This window comes from Rhinoraja longicauda, chromosome 10 (genome assembly GCF_053455715.1).
Source record: "Rhinoraja longicauda isolate Sanriku21f chromosome 10, sRhiLon1.1, whole genome shotgun sequence".
Taxonomy (NCBI): domain Eukaryota; kingdom Metazoa; phylum Chordata; class Chondrichthyes; order Rajiformes; family Arhynchobatidae; genus Rhinoraja; species Rhinoraja longicauda.
The window spans coordinates 3083743-3104733 of record NC_135962.1 but is presented as its reverse complement, the minus strand read 5'-3'; the positions used below and the strand labels follow the sequence as shown (position 1 = coordinate 3104733).

General features: G+C 41.4%; 1 protein-coding gene across 3 annotated transcripts in view; it reads left to right on the top strand.

Moving 5' to 3' along the window:
* The window catches only part of LOC144597135 (kelch domain-containing protein 1), an 86385-nt gene extending 70138 nt beyond the window's left edge, over positions 1-16247 (top strand). For 2 of the 3 annotated variants that reach the window (XM_078406062.1, XM_078406063.1), the window contains exons 10-12: positions 3367-3451; positions 10194-10246; positions 15396-16247. In XM_078406062.1, the coding sequence (XP_078262188.1) occupies positions 3367-3451; positions 10194-10246; positions 15396-15528 (271 nt within the window). In that variant the 3' untranslated portion in view covers positions 15529-16247. The remainder of the gene's footprint in view (positions 1-3366; positions 3452-10193; positions 10247-15395) is intronic. The other variant, XM_078406059.1, reaches the window with a different exon arrangement.
* The last annotated feature ends 4744 nt before the right edge of the window (positions 16248-20991 follow it).

Here is a 20991-nt window from a genome sequence, read left to right as displayed (position 1 = left end):
CCTATTGTTTCCACCCTTCTCCACCACCCTGCCACCTGCTCCTCCACCAACCCTATTATTACAATCTCCTCTCCATGTGCCATTGTTACTTTTGATTTTTTCATTGGAGTCAAATTATGTCAAATGTGTACATTTTAGACAACAGAAGTACTTCCAGGTCAGACAGAGCACCTCCTCTAACCTTATCTACTGCATTTGGTGTTCTCAATGTGGCCTTTACATGGGCAAGACTAAGTGTAGACTTAAACGACCATTTCGTCGAACACTTGTGCTCAGTTCACCAAGGCCTGCTGGATCTCCCAGTACCTACCATTTTAACTCCCCCTCCCTCTAAACCTTTCCTATCCATGATGTACGTGTCCAAATGTCATTTAAATGTTGTTATAGTACCTCCTCTGGTAGCTTGTTTCATAGATCTTCCACCCTCTATGTTAGCTGCCTTCAGGTTTCTATTAAATCTTTCCCCTCTCACCGTAAACTTCTGTCCTGTGGTTCTTCATTCCCCTATTCTGGGTAAAAGACATGCCCTATCTATGCATTCACTATCTATTCCCCTCGTGATCTTATGCATCTCTATAAGATCACCCCTCAGCCACCTGTGCTCCAATGAACAAAGTACTCGTCTGCCTAACCTCTCCCTATAACTCAGGCACCCAATTTCTGGCAGCATCCTCGTGAATCTTTATTGCATTCTTTCCAACCTAACAACATCCTTCCTATAGCAGGGTTACCAAAACTAAACATAGTACTCCAAAGGCGCCCTCACCAACGTCTTGCACAAGTACAACGTAACATCCCAACTTGCAAACTCAATACCGTGATTGATGAAGGCCAATATACCAAAAGCCTCCTTGACCATCCTCTACATCTGTGATGCCAATTTCAAGGAACTATGTACCTGCGCTCCAAGATCCCACTGCTCTACAACACTCCCCAGGCCCTGGCCATTCATTGTGAAGGTCCTCCCCGACTTTGACTTCCCAAAATGCAACACACTCACTTGTCTACATTAAACTCCATTAACCATTCCTCAGCCCACTTGCCCAACTGATCATGATCCAGCTGTAATTTTTGATAACTATTTTCGTTATCTACGCTACCACCCACTTTAGTGTCATCTGTAAACTTACTAATCCTTGTACATTTTATCCAAACCACTGATATAATCCACAAACAGCAATGGTCCTAGCACTAATTGCTGAGGCACACCACTAGTCACAGGCCATCAGTCTGAGCAACAACTATCCACCAACTTTCCACCTCTGCTTCCTTCCATTAAGCTAATTCTCTATCCAGTTGGTAGGCTTTTCCCTGGATTCCATGTGAGCAAACCTTACAATCTATTCACATCTATGGCTTCAGAGTTTGCGTTTCTTCTATCCTTAACCCACACATTTTGTCTTTTCTTCTCTGGCCTTTGTCCAACCACCCAATTAATGCCCCCCTCACTTATATCCTCCTATCACTTGCCATACTTTATTCTGGCCCTCCCACCCCACCACATTCTGTCTGAAGAAGAGTCCTGACCCAGAACATCACCAATCCATGTTCTCCAGAGATGCTGCCTGACTCGTTGAGTTACTCCAGCACTGTGTGTCTTTTTTTGTAAACCAGCATCTGCAGTTTTTTGTGTGTACAGAGTCTCCGGTGTTTTGTACTCTTTGTTGGAGTCCTTTTTCCTCTATTGCACATTGGCCACCTTACTGTGTTATCTTATGCCTTCAACATATGACATGTTTATCCTTGTGTATTGTGCAGTATCTCCAATAGTAATTGAGTCCTTGGAATATTACGTGACTTTTCTTGGAGACACTTGTAATTCTAATTGTGATTCCATAAATTCTCCCATTGAGTCATTATGCTATGACTATAGTTTGCAACTCAAACCAATTGTGCTTAAGTGTCATTCCATTTAAAAAAAGCTTATTTCAAAGTATATATAAACAGCTTTAAAGGCACTTCATTTCAATTTCCTACTATGACATAGAAAAGGCCATTTGCCCTTCTGGTCCCATGATGCCTCCCAGCAGGCCAATCCCTTATGTTCCATTTTTACCTTCCTTATTTCCCTGTATTCCTGTAACGTTCTCTTGCATCATTTGCCACTTATTTGTATTGAGGATAATTTGCAATATCTGGTTAACCTACCAGCATGTCTTTGGAATGTGAAAGGAAACTGGCACACCGAAAAAAAAACATGCAGTCGTGGGGAGAATACCCAGGGATGGATGAATTGCCCCACTCTATAGAGATCTTCTTGTCTTTTTCATTGTGGACTTCTTCCTTCATATTCCATACTTGGCCTGTATGGCCAGTTTCCATCTTACTTGCTTAAAGGTACCCAGATCCTACAAGATGTAGACACAAAATGCTGGAGTAACTCAGCGGGTCAGGCAGCATCTCGGGAGAGAAGGAATGGGTGACATTTCAGGTCGAGACTTTGAAGAAGGGTCTCAACCCGAAATGTCACCCATTCCTTCTCTCCCGAGATGCTGCCTGACCCGCTGAGTTACTCCAGCATTTTGTGTCTACCTTCGATTTAAACCAGCGTCTGCAGTTTTTTTTCCTACACATCTTACAAGATGTACATCCTGTGATGGATGAATTGCCCCACTCTACAGAGATCTTCTTATCTTTTTCATTGTGGACTTCTTCCTTCATATTCCATACTTGGCCTGTATGGCCAGTTTCCATCTTACTTGCTTAAAGGTATGATTGCCACCAAAGAGGGTTCTGTCATAGGATATGGGAAGAATGAGTCATTTATGATCACACTTAAATCAAACAAATGGATAAAATGGCAACTCTGATTATTAGATGTGAAATAAGACCATGCTTTGTGGCAAACTGCTTCCTTTTTACATTAATAGCAGTTTTAATGGTGAGTAAAACAACATTTACTTCAAATGTGTGTATCTGCCCTCTCCTTTACAAAACAGCAAAATACACTTGCTTTCTCACTAAAAATATTTAATGAAATTTTAAGGTTAAGTTAAAAATAAGTGGGGGGAAAAAACACAAGACATGAAATACAAATTTTAATAGGGTACCTATGAGATCTACCATGATGAATGGAAGAATTCTTGAGAAAAGAGGGGGGGGGCATTTAATAATTTCTGAGAAAACAGGTGTGCAAAGATGCAAGATTGATTATATCTTCAGTCAACCTTTGGAAAAAATAATTACTGCCATTATTGCCAATAAAAATAATTACTTCATCATTAAGGTGCCTATGATGACGCAATGTGAGAACAATAATCAAACTTGTATATTATATTTTACTTGGTTTATACATTAGAATTAATGAAATAAAAAGTCATATATAATAAATAGACATTAATCTATTTATATTGAAACCATCTGCAGGTTGTGGCATACAGCCTGTTTGGGAAAGGAGTATGAAGTGATGGTGTTTGGTGGCAGTAAAGATGACCTGCTTTCATTTGATTCTGTAAGTACATTGAAATGACTTACTGATTTGTCTCTTTGTAGTGCTCGTAAATCAAGATGGAAGAACATGCAATAGATCATTAAAAATAAACTGGTTTTGATGCAGTGACACTTTGAACTTGCCATCTCTGGTTTTTGTTCCTTGGATATTTTTGTTGTAGATAATTACTAATTCCTTGCCACTTAAAATGAAAAAGAAGAACAAATGTCATGTTTTAAATGAAAATACAAATGTCTGGAAATGTGTACTTACATCAAAGCAAGTTATAGATGACATAATCTGTTGGATGTCTGTAATCTTCATCAAAATCTCTTCCAGATCTGATGAGTTCTTCTCATCCCACTAAGCACTTCAAACAGCTGTATATCAGGGTAACAGCTTAAAGCACTATTTAACATAGATGATTGAGAGAGAATTTAAAAATAATATCTTGGCTTTCTATAACATCAAAGACGTTAAAGCTCTGAAGAAGGGTCTCGACCCGAAACGTCACCCATTCCTTCTCTCCTGAGATGCTGCCTGACCTGCTGAGTTACTCCAGCATTTTGTTTCCAAATACACAGGACAAGATGTTAGAAATCCAAAGTGCCAAATGTCAACTTGCTCCCGGTGGTGATGGGAGGCTTATGCACTCACCTATGCTCCTCCGATGTTGAGAAAGGCTAGGCAGACACGTCATTGGGGTTATCAAGTGGGAACCTACTTTCATTGATGTTTCGCTGATTGGACCCACGACGTCTCCAGTAGGCTCAGCAGTGCATTCTGGCGTCCCAGAACCACCCCCCTCTGCATCTGCCTAGCCGGCTTATTTGGGAGACCAGATGGGGTCTTTCCTCTTCAGCCAGAGCCACTGGCTACTCCGCTCTGCCACCCGTGATGTTTCCTTGATAGCCTGGCGTAGGGCTTGTCCGCTGATCCCCAGGTCCTTCATTAGTCTTACGGTAGATGTTGCCACAAATCCTCGACATCCAACTTCTACCGGGCAGATCTTTGCTCCAGCCTCGCTGTTCTGTCTCCGCTGCAAGCTCTGTGTAGCGCAGTTTCCTGCACAGCATCCTCCCAAGTGAATAAATTCCTTCGATTTGTACCAGCATCTGCAGTTATTTTCTTACACTTAAAGCTCTTGACTAAGTTTCTTAAGGAAAACTTACATTAATATAATTTTATATTTGCTTTCTGAGGTACTGGCATCTTTAATTATTGATCTACCATTACCACCCACTAAGCAACAGGGCCATCTTAGTGCGTTGCTTTAACTTTTGGAATATTGGCTGGAATGTGCTCAGTGTCCAAGGCAGAATTTGTTAGGTGTATCCAAGAGAGTTTCTTGAAACGATATGGATAGTCCAACCTGAAAAGGGAACATACTGGACCTTGTGTTGGGAATTGAGCCTGGCAAGAGGACTAGTTTTTCAGTGGAAGAGCATTTTGGTGATAATGATCACAACTCATAAGTTTAAAGTAGACAAGAAGGGTCTCGACCTGAAATGTCACCCATTCCTTCTCTCCAGAGAAGCTTCCTGTCCCACTGAGTTACTTCAACTTTTTGTGTCTACCTTCATAAGTTTAAAGATTGTTTTGAATATGGATAAAGCTGGACCTTGCAGGAAGGTACTAAATTTGAATAAGGCAAATTATAACATTGTTAGGTAGGAGCTCGGGAGAGTACACTGGGAGCAGTTATTGGGCAAGTCCACATATGAAATGTGGGAATCGTTTAAAGACTAGTAGATCCAAGTTCAGGGCAGGCATGTTCAGGTATGGTGGAAGGATAAGGGATGGGAAAGTAAGAGAAGATGATCAAAGAGGTTGTAAATTTGGTCAAAAGGAAAATGGAGACACATCACATGCAAGACATAACAGAATGGAATCAGAATGGGCCTTTGAGGATGATACAACAAGGAGTAAAGAGCCCAAGTGAGCAATTAGAAGGGCCAAAAGGGGCCATGAAATGGCTTTAGCTAGTCAGATCAAGGAATATCCCCAATCTTTTTATACCTAAATTAAAAACCAGTGTCACCAATCATAAGGTAGGGCATACTCAAGGATAAAGAAAGCTAAGATAGACACAAAAAGCTGGAGTAATTCAGCAGGACAGGCAGCATCTCTGGAGAGAAGGAATGAGTGACGTTTCGGGTCGAGACCCTTCTTAGTAATTTGTGCTTGGAGTCTGGGGATGTAGGCGAGGTACGAAACAAGTACTTTGCACTGTTTTCATCGAGAAGGACAATAGACTAGGTGCATGAGTGGGCCATTCGGCCCTTCGAGCCAGCACCACCATTCAATGTGATCATGTCTGATTATTCTCAATCAGTACCCCGTTCCTGCCTTCTCCCCATACCCCCTGACTCCGCTATCCTTAAGAGCTCTCTCTTGAATGCATTCAGAGAATTGGCCTCCACTGCCTTCTGAGGCAGTGAATTCCACAGATTTACAACTCTGACTGAAAAAGTATTTTCTCATCTCCGATCTAAATAGCCTACCCCTTATTATTAAACTGTGACCCCTGGTTCTGGACTCCCCCAACATTGGGACCATGTTTCCTGCCTCTAACGTGTCTAACCCCTTAATAATCTTATATGTTTCGATAAGATCCCCTTTCATCCGTCTATATTCCAGTGTATATAAGCCTAGCCGCTCCAGTCTTTCAACATATGACAGTCCCGTCATTCCGGGAATTAACCTAGTAAACCTACGCTGCACGCCCTCAATAGCAAGAATATCCTTCCTCAAATTTGGAGACCAAAACTGCACACAGTACTCCAGGTGCGGTCTCACTAGGGCCCTATAGAACTGCAGAAGGACCTCTTTGCTCCTATACTCAACTCCTTTTGTTATGAAGGCCAACATTCCATTGGCTTTCTTCACTGCCTGCTGTACCTGCATGCTTCCTTTCAGTGACTGATGCACTAGGACACCCAGATCTCGTTTTCCTAACTTGACACCATTCAGATAATAATCTGCCTTCCTATTCTTACCACCAAAGTGGATAACCTCACACTTATCCACATTAAATTGCATCTGCCATGCATCCACCCACTCACACAACCTGTCCAAGTCACCCTGCAACCTCATAGCATCTTCCTCACAGTTCACACTACCATCCAGCCTTGTATCATCTGGAAATTTGCTAATGGTACTTTTAATCCCTTCATCCAAGGACACGGTGAGATTAAAAAGAAGGTGGAATTGGGGATCCTGATGAGCATTTACGGTGGATAAATCGTCAGGGCCTGATGGGATTTATCCCAGGTTATTGGGAGCGGCAAGAAATTAGAAGCAGGACCCTTAACTAAGATCTTTGCATCTTCTCTAGCCACAGGCAAGCTCCTGGAGGACTGGAGAGTGGCTAATCCAGGGAACTATAGGCCATTCAGCCTCGTGTCAGTGGTAGCAGATTCTTCAGAGTAGGATTTACTCTCATTTGATGGAGAATGGGTGAATTAGGGACAGACAGCATTGCTTTGTAAGTGGCAGGTCATGTCTTACGAACTTGATTGAGTTTTCTGAGGAGGTGATGAAGGTGATAGATCAGGGGAGGGCGTTGGATATTATCTACATGGATTTAGTAAGGCATTTGATTGATTCCCCCATGGTAGACTGATCCAAAACATTAAGGTGCATGGAATGAACAGTGGCCAGTGGATTCAGGTATGGAAACTGGCTTACTGATAGAGACAGAGGGTTGTGTTAGAAGAACAATATTCAGGTTGGAGGACTGCTCAGTGGAGTTCCACAGGGATTAGGTGGGACCTCTGTTGTTTTTGATATATATAAATAACTTGGAAGTAAACGTTCATTGTTTAGTAAGTTTGCAGAAGATACCATGATTGCTGGGGTCATGGACTGAGGAAGGTTGTCAAAGTATACATTGGGATATAGATCAACTACAGTATACTCGGTATTTGTTGTTCAACGCTATTTCTTAATCGACAAATATTTGCTAGTTCTTCATATTGAATTGCATATGTAAATAAAACTGAAAATTAATTAATTTCTCTCTCATCAAACTAAAGTAATTCTGATCAGGAGCATCTCACCAAATTGAATAGCACCTCATATTTCGCCTGGGCAGCTTGCAGCCCAGCGGTATGAACATTGACTTCTCCAACTTTAGATAGTTCCTCTGTCCCTCTCTTCCCCTCCTCCTTCCCAGATCTCCCTCTATCTTCCTGTCTCCACCTATATCCTTCCTTTGTCGTCGTCCCCTGACATCAGTCTGAAGAAGGGTCTCGACCTGAAACGTCACCCATTCCTTCTCTCCTGAAATGCTGCCTGACCTGCTGAGTTACTCCAGCATTTTGTTAATCTCTCCTGAGATGCTGCCTGACCTGCTGAGTTACTCCAGCATTTTGTGAATAAATTGAACTCAGTGGTTAGTTTACTTTAGATGCAGCGCGGAAACAGGCCCTTCAGCACACCAAGTCCGCACCGACCAGCGATCCCAGCAGGCTAACGCTACCCTACACACACCAGTGACAAGTTACATGTACCAAGCCAATTAATCTACAAACCTGTACGTCTTTGGAGTGTGGGAGGAAACCGAAGATCTCAGAGAAAACCCACTCGGTCACGGGGAGAACGTACAAACTCCGAACAGGTAGCACCCGTAGCTGGGATTGAACCCGGGTCTCTGGCGCTGCAAGCGCAGTAAGGCAGCAACTCTACCGCTGCGCCACCGTTTAATGGTCCAATTATACTTTATTGTCACGTATACCTAGATACAGTGACATTTTGTTTTTGCATACAGTTCAGTGACAATTATAAGGTGATAGGAGTAGAATTAGGCTATTCGGCCCATCAAGTCTACTCCGCCATTCATTCATGGCTGATCTATCTCTCCCTCCCAACCCTCCCTTCTCCCCATAACCCCTGACACTCGTACTAATCTAGAATCTATCTATCTCTGCTTTAAATGTATCCACGGACTTTGCCTCCACAGCCTTCTGTGGCAAAGAATTCCACAGATTTACCACTCTCTGACTAAAGAAATTCCTCCACATCTCCTTCCTAAAAGAATGTCTTTTAATTCTGAGGCTATGACCTTTAGTCCTAGACTCTAGGCATTGCCACTTTCATTTCACTGCACATCGTGTATGTGTATGTGACAAATAAACTTGACTTGACTAGTGGAAACATTCTCTCCACATCCTCTCTGTCCAAGCCTTTCACTATTCTTTACCTTTCAATGAGGTCCCCCCTCATTCTTCTAAACTGCAGTACTGCTGTCTGTTCAAGTTCCTTTTCTGTTGTCCTTTGTACAAATGTCAACATCCAGATCTCATGTGTAATTATTGAAAACTATTTAAAATCACATGGTCGGGAGACTCAATGAGTCCTGAGAAGGATGCATCGAAGGAATAAGAGCTATTTTGACAATTCAGTGGCATACCATGCACAGATCAGGTGAATGTTGGCGTTTCCGTTCCACATCAGCTTCCCATGGAGCTTCATCTCTGTCAATGTATCCCTGTACATGAGCAGTTGAGCAAACCCAGCTGCGGACAGCCATTGTGCTGCCCTGAACAACGCACACCTGCACCCCTCTCACCCACTAGTAGAATAGAAAACAGGTGCAGGAGGAGGCTCTTTGGCAGCAAGCTGTGCCATCGCAGTCACAATATCGCAGTGAAATACTCTCACTTGGTTAAATGTAAGCCTGATAAGAGAGGTGGTGCATTTTATTCAGTACTTCTCCATCGAGTCTGCACAAGTTGCAATAAATGGCCCTGCTGATAACACACATGAACTGTGTAATATATGGTGCTTTTAAGCACACAGACTATTGTCTGGTACCATCTATGTTGGACCCCCTCCTGGTCTTGAAGCTCTCAGTTATCCAATTAAATTTGGGTCCTACGAGCCTCGGATAATCGGAAGTGTATTGTAATTAGGCAGGATTACATTGAGGAAGATTAGAAGTGCCAACAGTAGTTAACTCTCGAATATACATTAAACATTTATTGCCACTTCTGTTTGTCCAAACACTAAACGATTCACATGCAGCAGATTACTGAGACAGACCATCGAAAGAGGATCAAGTACATTCTATTATACATTAGGCACAATCATACTAAATATAAGAGTGTGAGATAGTAGACCACACTGAGTCAGTACACAAGTGCCATATTGTACCCTTCCAGTCAGAAATTTAAAAAAAATTGTTAGTCTTCACTTGGCCTAAAAGGCCTGTTGTCCTGGCGGTGGCACTGGGTTGGAGTTGTAGGGGTCGGCCTGGCTAAACGATGTGTCAATGTGCTCCACCACTGCTCTGGCGCTCTGTGGCGTTGTAGCGTGCACGACCTCCTGATTTAATGGAGCCCAGGCTGCTTCAGGGCCTCCAGCGGCCCACTCCACCAACCTGACCACTCCGATGCCTCCTTAACACCGTAAACGTGCTGTTCTTCATCACTGGTGTCCCGGGGGCATCTCCCGCAGCTGACCAGAGCACCTTTGAAAGGTGCAGGAGAGAAGCCCCCACCCCGCTCACCAGCATCTTTCTTTTCCTCCGCCTGTCACCATCTTGAAGGGCAACTTTAAACCTCATTCATATTTTGGCAGGAATATGCGTAAGCCTGAATAATATTGTAGCAAACTGTGGTTCATGCATATTCAGTACAAATAAAGAATCCTTTTGTGGAAACTACATTTGGATAATTGCATAAGAGTTATTATTGCATGTCAGTGGTGTAGAATGTGATTCCAAGTGTTAATACATTTTGTCTCTTGCTTTTTTAACAAGGGTCACTGTAATGATGTGCTGATCTTTCAAACACAGCCATATTCACTCTTCAGGTAAATGTTTTAAATAGAACTTGGTATAAACAAATGTACTCAGTAAATAGTAAATAATGATTCTCTTTTATTTCCATTCAACACCCGTGAAGTAGTCATCTTCTTTGTAACAAACATTAAACCTAGAATTCTGGCATTATGGACAATTTTACTTCCATACCTTTTTTAACCTTTTCCTGTCATGGAATTAGGGTTACCTAATATCTGGTTTGAAAATAAAATCGTGTAGATTAGAGGGTTTTGTGAATTATAGTATTGCATCCACTGTTTACAACATTTTAATTATGCTGTCTGTAAGGGTGTTTGGAATGGAACCTTTTGCTGACAAAGTGAGTATATAAAAATACCTTGGATCCTGTCCGAGATAGGTCTGAAGTTTTATTTTCTCTGGATCAGTTGATTTTGGAAGTATGATTTTAAATTTCTGAAACTTTTGTTTTTATGTTTTCCTTAACACTCTGGGTAGCTACAGTTTAAATCTTTCTCTCCCCTGAACTTTTGAGATGGATAAACCTGTTTCGGCACCAGTGTAAAATATGTTTGTTTATTATCCATAAGATTTTGCTTGGAGTGAACATTTTGGCCACTCAACAGGCAGGGGTCTTTATGATTTATGAAAGATCCATTAACACCTTTTGTCAAAGCCAACAATCTTCAAACTCCAGAACTACTTAGAGTTAATACCAGTTACTTGTCAGGAAGGGATTGAACTGTGACACTTTAGAAAACAATTTAGAAAAATTGACACTTCAGAAAAAAATAATTTTAATATATGTATTCACCATTGATTGTCTTCAAAGATGGCTCAAAACAATCATATTTATTAGAGGGTCCCAGAATTACAAAAGAGTTTGGTTCTGGAAACTGTTCCATAAATTGTATATGTCGGATTTCACCGAGGCAATACTCACTTTTTTTTCCTTTGATAGTAGTAGGTTACTTATCCTGTCATTTTGGTACACTGTACAAATACACTATTCTGCAAGAAAATGAAAAAATGTTTTTGAGCTATCTTGCCTCGGTTCAGATAAAAGTTTAAAAACTAAATTCTAAGCCCTACAGCAGGGAAACAACGCCCTTGACTGGACAGATCCAGAAAACCATAAATCACCCACTTACACTAATCCTACGTTTATCTCATTTCATTCTCACCACATTCCCCTCAGCTCTTCCCACATTCTACCACTCAACCACCTACAAGGGCAATTTATAGTAGCCGATTAACAACCAGGCTGCATGGGATGTGGGAGAAAACTGGAGCACTTGAGGAAACCCATGCAGTCAGTGGAAGAACATGCAAACTCCATACAGACATGACCCAAGGTTAGAATTGAACTCTTTTCAGGAAACTCTTTTTAAGAAAGGAGGGAGAGAGAAAACGGGAAATTATAGACCAGTTAGCCTGACATCAGTGGTGGGGAAGATGCTGGAGTCAATTATAAAAGAAGAAATTGTGGAACATTTGGATAGCGGTAACAGGATCGTAACGAGTCAGCATGGATTTACGAAGGGGAAATCATGCTTGACTGATCTTCTGGAATTTCTTGAAGATGTAACTAGGAAAATGGACAAGGGAGAGCCAGTGGATGTAGTGTACCTGGACTTTCAGAAAGCCTTTGTTAAGGTCCCACATAGGAGATTAGTGGGCAAGATTAGAGCACATGGTATTGGGGGTAGGGTGCTGACATGGATAGAAAATTGGTTGGCAGACAGGAAACAAAGAGTTGGGATTAACGGTTCCCTTTCAGAATGGCAGGCAGTGAATAATGGGGTACCGCAAGGCTCGTAGCTGGGACTGCAGCTATTTACAATATACATTAATGACTTAGATGAAGGGATTAAAAGTAACATTAGCAAATTTGCGGATGACACAAAGTTGTGGCACTGTGAACTGTGAGGAGGATGCTATGAGGATGCAGGGTGACTTGGACAGGTTGTGTGAGTGGGCAGATGCATGGCAGATGCAGTTTAATGTGGATAAATATGACGTTATCCACTTTGGTGGAAAGAAAAGGAAGGCAAATTATTATCTGAATGGTGTCAAGTTAGGAAATGGAGTACAAAGAGATCTGGGTGTCCTTGTTCATCAGTCACTTAAAGTTAGCATGCAGGTACAGCAGGCAGTGAAGAAAGCTAATGGCATGTTGGCCTTGTGACAAGAGGAGTTGAGTATAGGAGCAAAGAGGTCCTCCTGCAGTTGTACAGGGCCCTAGTGAGACCGCACCTGGAGTACTGTGTGCAGTTTTGGTCTCCAAATTTGAGGAAGGATATTCTTGCTATTGAGGGCGTGTAGCATAGGTTCACTAGGTTAATTCACGGAATGGCGGGACTGTCATATGTTGAATACTATGTGACTAGGCTTGTATACGCTGGAATTTAGAAGAATGAGAGGGGATCTTATTGAAATATATGATTATTAAGGGATTGGACACATTAGAGGCTGGAAACATTTTCCCAATGTTGGGGGAGTCCAGAACCAGGGGCCACAGTTTAAGAATAAGGGGTAGGCCTTTTAGAACGGAGATGAGGAAAAACATTTTCAGTCAGAGAGTTGTAAATCTGTGGAATTCACTGCCTCAGAAGGCAGTGGAGGCCAATTCTCTGGATGCTTTCAAGAGAGAGCTAGATAGAGCTCTTAAGGATAGCGGAGTCAGGGGGTATGGGGAGAAGGCAGGAACGGGGTACTGATTGAGAATGATCAGCCATGATCACATTGAATGGTGGTGCTGGCTCAAAGGGCCGAATGGCCTACTCCTGCACCTATTGTCTATTCACTGGTGATGTGAGATAGCAGCTCCACTCGGATTGATTAGAAAGTAATTTAACGTTAACCTCTTACTGTTTAACTGTAGTTGATGACATGCTTTTATGAAAGGGCGGTGGAGATTTTACAATATTGCCTAACTTGTCAGATGCGGGTGATGGGTCTGGCAATGGTTATGCTGATGTTGCTAAGGTAGAATTTGCATGTGACTTCAGCCTTCAATTTGAACTTGTCCAGGGAGACTGAGGAGTGAACTTTTACTTAATTGTTGGTGACTTTGTAAGTGGCTGTGCTTTGGCTGAGCTTGTGAATCAGATAGTATTGGGGTCCATCCTCTCGAGACATTCCAGCTCTGCACCAAAGTGCCCCAATGCCTCAGTAATGTCTTATGGTTTGCACCTTTCTGTTAGTTCAACCTCTTGGAATTCATCTGCTTGGTCTCCTCACTGACTGTCAGAGTCTCCAACTCCATTAAATCCTCATTCTTCAGCCCTTGAGAGCAGGATTCCAGCGACATTTTGATTTTATCGACTTCAACCTCAAGCTCAATAACTTAGCTGACCACTTCAAAAATGTCCTCAAAGATAATGAGGGAAATATGCAGTTGCAGCCTGCAATGAGAAGCTGAGTGGAAGATTGTTGCAGTAAGCATCAATAGTCCCTGCTTTCCTTCCCTGCCACCTACATTTGCTCCAGAGTTTAAGATGTTCTGTAACCTGATAGTGAAAGAATGTTTGGAGGTGAGATGAAACTCCATCTTGTTTCCCTTGGTGGGCCATCTGAATGCGTGAACAAATACCAGCATTTTCTTTTCTTAACATCATCTCCTTCAAGAACTCCTGCCTATGTGAATATCTGCACGATGAACATTTATCATCATATCATATCATATCGTATATATACAGCGCGGAAACAGGCCTTTTCGGCCCACCAAGTCCGCGCCGCCCAGCGATCCCCGCACACTAACACCATCCTACACCCACTATGGACATTTTACCCAGTCAATTAACCTACATACCTGTACGTCTTTGGAGTTTCTATTTGGAGTTTCTTTGGAGTTTCTATTCAGCTTAAACCTAGAAATGTATCCTGTGGCAAGATTTTGACATTTCCAGTACTTGACATAACTTTTTGCTTTTGCAAAAATAACGTGCAAATAATGAGAGGGAGAGAATGAGCCTGGCAATGGGAAGATAATAGGAAAAGGTTTTTTTCAAGGTAGTTAAAATCTAGGGGTAGGATTTTGAAATGAGTCTGATGCTCTTTTTTAAATTTTTTACCCTGTTTAGTATACCTAGGTAGGTATATTGGTGACATGCAGGTATTACAGGTAAAGGCTACGTAGTTGTAATGAGATTTCAGGAGCACTTTCTATTTCTGGAGATGTGGCTGATAAAAATGAGACATGCAGAGGCCAGTGATGAAGTGCAACCACACACCTCTTGAATTGACCTTAATATACATTTTACTCCATTTCATTTGAGTAAATAGCTGAACAGTTGTCACCAAGAGACTTAGAGAGTAAAAGACCTTGCACTGTGAAAACACACAGGAGAGGGACTGTTGGAGGGGACATAGAAAACAGCTCGTGAGAACAGATATTCTAACGGATTCTGAGGGGTCTCATGGTGATTAGTGTGGAGGATTTTTCAACCCTTTGAAATGATAATCCATGTGAATATTGTGTTATGTATAAAGGAGATGGCACGTTCCAGGATTTTTTTTGCACACTTAGAACACTCCTGGAGAGATGATAGTAACATTTAAGATGCTAGACAGACATGAACAAGCAGGGAATGGAGGGATATACATCATGTGCAGGCAGATGGGGTTAGTTTAATTTGGCATCAAAGTCAGCATAGACATTGTGGGCCGAACGGCCTGCTCTTCTGCAGTACTTTTCAATGTATATAAAACTGGATAGTGATAGTAATTTGGCAGTTTCTTTACTCGTGTTGTTTTCCGTAGTTGAAACTCACATAATAGTCACAAAATTACCAATCAGAACGTTTTAAGATGACTGTTGTTCTTTATGTGAAGGAAGGAAACCAGAGTTGACTGCTTTAGTTAATAAAGATCAGACTTTGCAAATGATAAAATACTCTTGTGTCACATTTGAGGTAAATTCAAGGTAATATAAGCTAAGGCTCAGTAGTTCTCTTTACTGAATCAGAAGGTTGAGGTTCCATGCACCTTTTTGGACATAAGATCCTATGACACATCCAGAAGAGTTTATTTACAATTCACTTGGTATTAAATACCTTGGGATATCCTAGAAGGGGCATGAGGAATACAAGTCTTTGAAGGGTGAGTTGTCAGGATATATAGATGTACAATTTTTATGTGGATTCATTATACTGATTCATGGTGTTTTTTCATTTGTAGATTGTGCTTAGACTGCATTGCCAAAAATGCCACAGTTTTACAGAGTCAGCTTCCATGGTTGCCACGTCAATTGTTGTCTCAAGTGGAGAAAAAAGTCACTTTCTGGGTTTCAGCTGGACGCCAAGAAAAATGAAAATGTATTTTAAACAGAGTTTGATTTAAAAATATTTGCATATATCACATGTAATGATGTATTGCAAGAGGTATGTCATTATGATTGGCAAATGTAATATTTGAAGTGTGCAAACCCAAATTGGGTTGATATAAATGTGATTGTTACGTTTTATTGTATTCATGTTGTAGACTGATTAACAAAGTAGGTATGTTAATTCATTTTATATCATCCTGGGCCAGATTCTAAAATAAATTGTTTTGACTAATAACGCCAGTTGTGAAGTTTTTTCATCAATAAATATAAACTGGTAAAGCAAGATGCCTTTCAGCTGGCACTCTGAGAGAAATGAAGATTTTAGGTGAGTACAAATTGCCCATCTTTTATTTTCATTTGTCATTCATTGTTGATCTCAAGTCACTAGATTATTCTCACCACCATAAGATCACTTTATATTGAATTTCAGGTAATTCACATTCATTGATTGCTGAAGACTACTGTGGACAGTGACACCTCCACAGCAACTGCAAAAGTTTTTTCTTGTTATTCTTGATATAATCATTATTCATTCTAAATAGAAAGTCTTTGTTTCTCCTCCGATTTACAATAAAGCAATGTAAAGATGGGAATATACATAAATCAACTATTATGGGGGGCTTATATTTTACTCTGAACTTTGTGTTTTGTGCATTCATATATTGTTCATATTAAATCATCAATGTGTTCTAAATATGTTTTGAATGACTATTAAATATTAATTGCTGATTTAAAACTTTTAATTGGTTTGGTATGTTGCTACACTTCAAAAATAAACTAGTGCATGTTTTTGTAATGAGTTACTGTTAGAATATAATAGTTATGTTTGAATATTTCTTGGCTCACCGCTCACTTATGGGGAAAAATGTTACCATTTAGCAAAAATCACAGAAGAATGCAGAATTAATTTGTTTCTTTGAAAAGTAACATAGTGATATAGAATGGACGGTTCCCAATAGCTTTTATGGCTCATTAAAGTGTTTTTATCCAGGGCAAATAGTTAATTTTGTGCTTTTGTTTCTTTATCAAATTTCCAAACTTTCCCAACAATGATTCTATGTAGAAATAAAACAGAATATGCTGGAACGGTTCAACTGGTCAGGCAGCATCTGCAGAAAGAGAAATAGCAGTGACAGCACAGTGGTACAGCAACAAGAGCTGCCACTTCATTGTTCCTGTGTCCATGGTTTGATCCTGACTTGCGGTGCGGGTAGTGTGGAGTTTACACAGTCTCCCTGTAACCGCACGAGTTTCTTCAAGTCCCCTCATTTGCTCCCACATCTCAATGTTGTGTGAGTTGATAGGTTAATTGGTGACTCTAAATTAAGTGTTGGTATCTGAGGGGGAGTTGATGTGATCTGGGGAAAATAGAATTGGTTAGGATAAGATTAGTGTAAAAATGGGTGGTCAAATGACCTCTTCCTGTGCTGTATTTCCAACTGACTTGAATAAAGTAACATTTCAGAACTTTCAGCATGTTTTTAAAAATATTCCTGGCCTTTGTTGATTTACGCAAGTGATTTTCCTCAAGCCCGACATTCCTCCACACACCCCCAATAGTGATTAATTGAAATCACTCGAGTGCATGTAACATGTAAGTGAACATGTGTTAGATTGCAAATAAAACACAAAATACTTGTACGACATTCCAGGATAAGCACTCAACTAAGAAAGCCAAAGTATTATCTATCTAATTAAATATACCAATTTACAATAAATAACTATGCAAAAAAACAGGTACCTATATATTAACTAGCTTTTAAAAAAATAATAATCCTGCAGATGCAAGTATATCATTGGGGTTATCAAGTGTTTCATTGAGTTACGCCCATGACACTTGGGAAGGCTCAACAGTTGGTTCTGGCATCCCTGAACAACCCCCCTCAATATCTGCTCTCACCACCTATTGCTACAAGTATCTACTAAATAAAGGAAGCTGCAGCAAATTAGCTCACTCTACACAAATGCTAAACATCTGCATCCTATTTCCAACTTATCCGAGTCCATCATTAAGCTTGTAACATCACAATTATCACCCTTGCATAAGACCGGATACACTTGCACAAACTACAATTACAAAGAAATACACATACTGCATGTCATACGTTTCCTTTCTGCCCCAACTGACATTTCTTCTCCACCAAATCCACCTACTGACTTGCTCTGTTGCCTCTGACATCTGCTTTACCGCCTGACGCAAACTCTGTCCACAAATTCCTAGCTCTCCAAATAGCGACGTGGTCGGTCTCGCTATGAAACCTCTACAACCCACCTCTACAGGATGTACTCTTGTTCTCCATCCTGGCTGCTCAACTTCTGCTGCCAACTACATATCTAAGCTTTTTTCTTTCATAAGGCCTCATCCACTAAGTTCTCCCAAGGCATATAGAACAATAAAATACACTGTCCGCTGACTGACCATAACACTATATCAGGCCTCAAACTAGTCATTATTTCCTGTGGAACAATAAGCTTTCCTACCAAATCGACCTGCATCTCCCCATCATTGGCTCCCTGTAACTGGCCTGACTCATACCTATCTGCAAACTTCCCTCACGGACAAAATGGATCGCTACACTCCCAGTCCTGATGCCTACTGAATTCGCTTGTGCTCTCCTCTCAATTGCTGCAGCTATACACTTCAAGACCTGGTTATGCCGCCAAGAATACCAACCCTGAGAACGACTAGTCCTACATCCTGACAAAATATGCCTCAACATTGTCACTTCTGAACACAGAGGACATGCCAGGTCCCAACCTACCCATTGTTTGAGGTTCTGCGATGATGGCAGCACATCATAAATAGCCCTTAGAAGCAAACTTACATGACTCGCCTCCATGTACCACAGGTCCCTCCAGCTAAACTTCTACACTTTCCCAGTTCATCCACTCCCTGCTTCACCTGAGCTACTGCCTTTATACATCTCACTGCTTCCTCCTCACGACATACCTGCTCTACAACTAATTTCCTCCTCTCTGTTGGACCTGCCTTACTCCACACTGGTTTCCCTGTGCTGAGCCATACGTTTCCTTTCCCTTGCTGCACCCGACCAACAATGTCTATGCCTCAGAGCTGCTTGTGTTTCTTCTACTGCCTGCTTTGAGTTCCACTTCCTCTAGTTACACTTGGCACCAGATTACTAACCAAGGTATTCTTGCTCCCTGATAATTGCAACTCTAACCTCACCTTAGCACACTTAAACTCCTCTGTTGGGCTAGACAATGGTAAATGGAGAATACCTTTCTCATATAAAGCCACATTACTGAGACACTGTGGAACTCCTAACCATTTCCCAATATATGAACTAACCAATCTCTCTAACCTTTCCACCTTAGAAATTGGTCCCTCATATACTGTCAATGGTCACATCAACCTAGGGAATAGCCCAAACTACAAACACCACAACTTCAACTTGCCTGGAAGCCCTGACTTCTCTATCTTTTCTAACCCATCAGTGACATCTTTCCTAAATTGCTGAACCCGTTCAGTGTCATCCAGTGTTGTACCACCTACCCAAACTTTTAACTGGTTTCTCCATTATAGACGGGATTTCTTCTTCATCTATATAAAACCTTTTCTCCACTACCTTTTCTCTTACCAAATAAATACTCTGTGACTTATTCTTCAATCTAGCCCATGTAAGATTATCATTTAACTTCTTTAATAACCTCCTTGTACAAGCTACTGTTGTGGTCACCAAGGTCATGTCATCCATATGGGCCCTGAATTGAGGGAGGCGCAGCTCGTCCTGCCGTCTCTCCTTGCCGACAACCGCCCGTGATGCTCTAATCACTAGATCCATCGTCATTGTAAACACTAACGGGGAAATAGTACACCCTGCTATAATGCCCATCTCTAGTCTCTGCCATGCTGTCGTAAAGTCTGCTGTACTAAAACACAATAGGACACCTTGGAAATATGCTTTCACTAAATTTACTATCGATCCTGGAACTCTTAACAAAATCAAAAGCACTCCAAATAAGATTATGTGGCACAGATCCAGATGCATTCCACAAGAATCTAAGCACATCAGGTGCACTTTTATATACCCAGTAAGGGACTTCATTCGGCCCTGGGGCCGAAGAAGCCTTTGCACACCTTATTATTGCTTCCACTTCCTTCGACTTTGGTGGCAAAACATCTAACTTACGCTCTATCTCTCCTAAGGGTGGTATATCAGGAGGGAAACCCATTCCCCTTTTCTTTTTTGGATCTGAGTATGTCCTTTGTAAATGTCCCTCTAACTCTTCCTTTGAAGCTAAATCATAGAGCACAATTCATCACCTCATAAATTCTCGTCAGAAAACATTCTTAAGAATCAAATTGTGGTAAATCTTAAGAAGCTGTGACCAAGTATCCAAGTTGCAAAAAATAATTTTGCTACCAGAAATTACAACCCAAGTTAAACTGTGTTAAGGGAACAAAGCCAAATAGAAAAGCCTGAAGAAGGGTCCGACCCAAAATGTCACCTATTCCTTTTCTCCAGAGATGCTGCCTGACCTGCTGAGTTACTCCAGCTTTTTGTGTCCATCTTCAGTGTCAACCAGCATCTGCAGTTCCTCCCTACACATTTTGTCTGCTCCACTGCAAAATCTCCTCAAGATTTGCCTACTTTGAAGAAGTTCTCTCTCCGACGAGAGTTTTGCAACACTACCGTCTATATCTCTCATTCCCCTTTCCCCTGACTCTCGGTCTGAAGAAGGGTCTTGACCCGAAACATCGCCTATTTCTTTTCTCCAGGGATGCTGCCTGCCCCGCTGAGTTACTTCAGCTTTTTGTGTCTGTCTTCAATAGAAATGTGGGGTCTATTAATGCTAGTTTGAGATCAAGAAGAAGCTGTTAGGGCTCTTGGAATGGCATTAAAGAGGATAAGTCCCCAGGGCCTTCTGGGATTCCTCCCAGGTTATTGAGAAAACTCCATTAACCTTGGCATAAATCTTTGTAACCCCTTTTGCCATAGACGACGTCCCAGAGAACTGGACAATTGCCATTAACTCTTTAAGTAGGTACATGGGGATAATCCATGGAATTTATAGATTGATGAGCCTCGCATCAGTGGGAATACGATACGATGAACTTTATTTATCCCAGGAGGGAAATAGTGATGCTATTGGAGAGGATTCTGAGGGATGAGATTTGTATTTGGAAGAGGATGGACTACCTGGGACATAGTGGACTTAGGCAGTGCAGGTTAAGTCTTACAAACTCGATTCTTTTTTTTGGAGGAGATGGTTGGTGATGGTTGGTGAGGGTGGGGCAGTGGATGTTCACGTGGACTTCAGTGAGGCATTTGACTAGGTACCTCATGGTAGGTTCATCCAGAAGATTAAGATGCATGAAATCTATGATGGCATGATAGTTTGGATTCAGAACTGACTTGCCCATATAAGACCGAGTAACAGTGGAAGAGTGTTATTCTGGCTGCAGGTCTTTGACCAGTGGAGCTC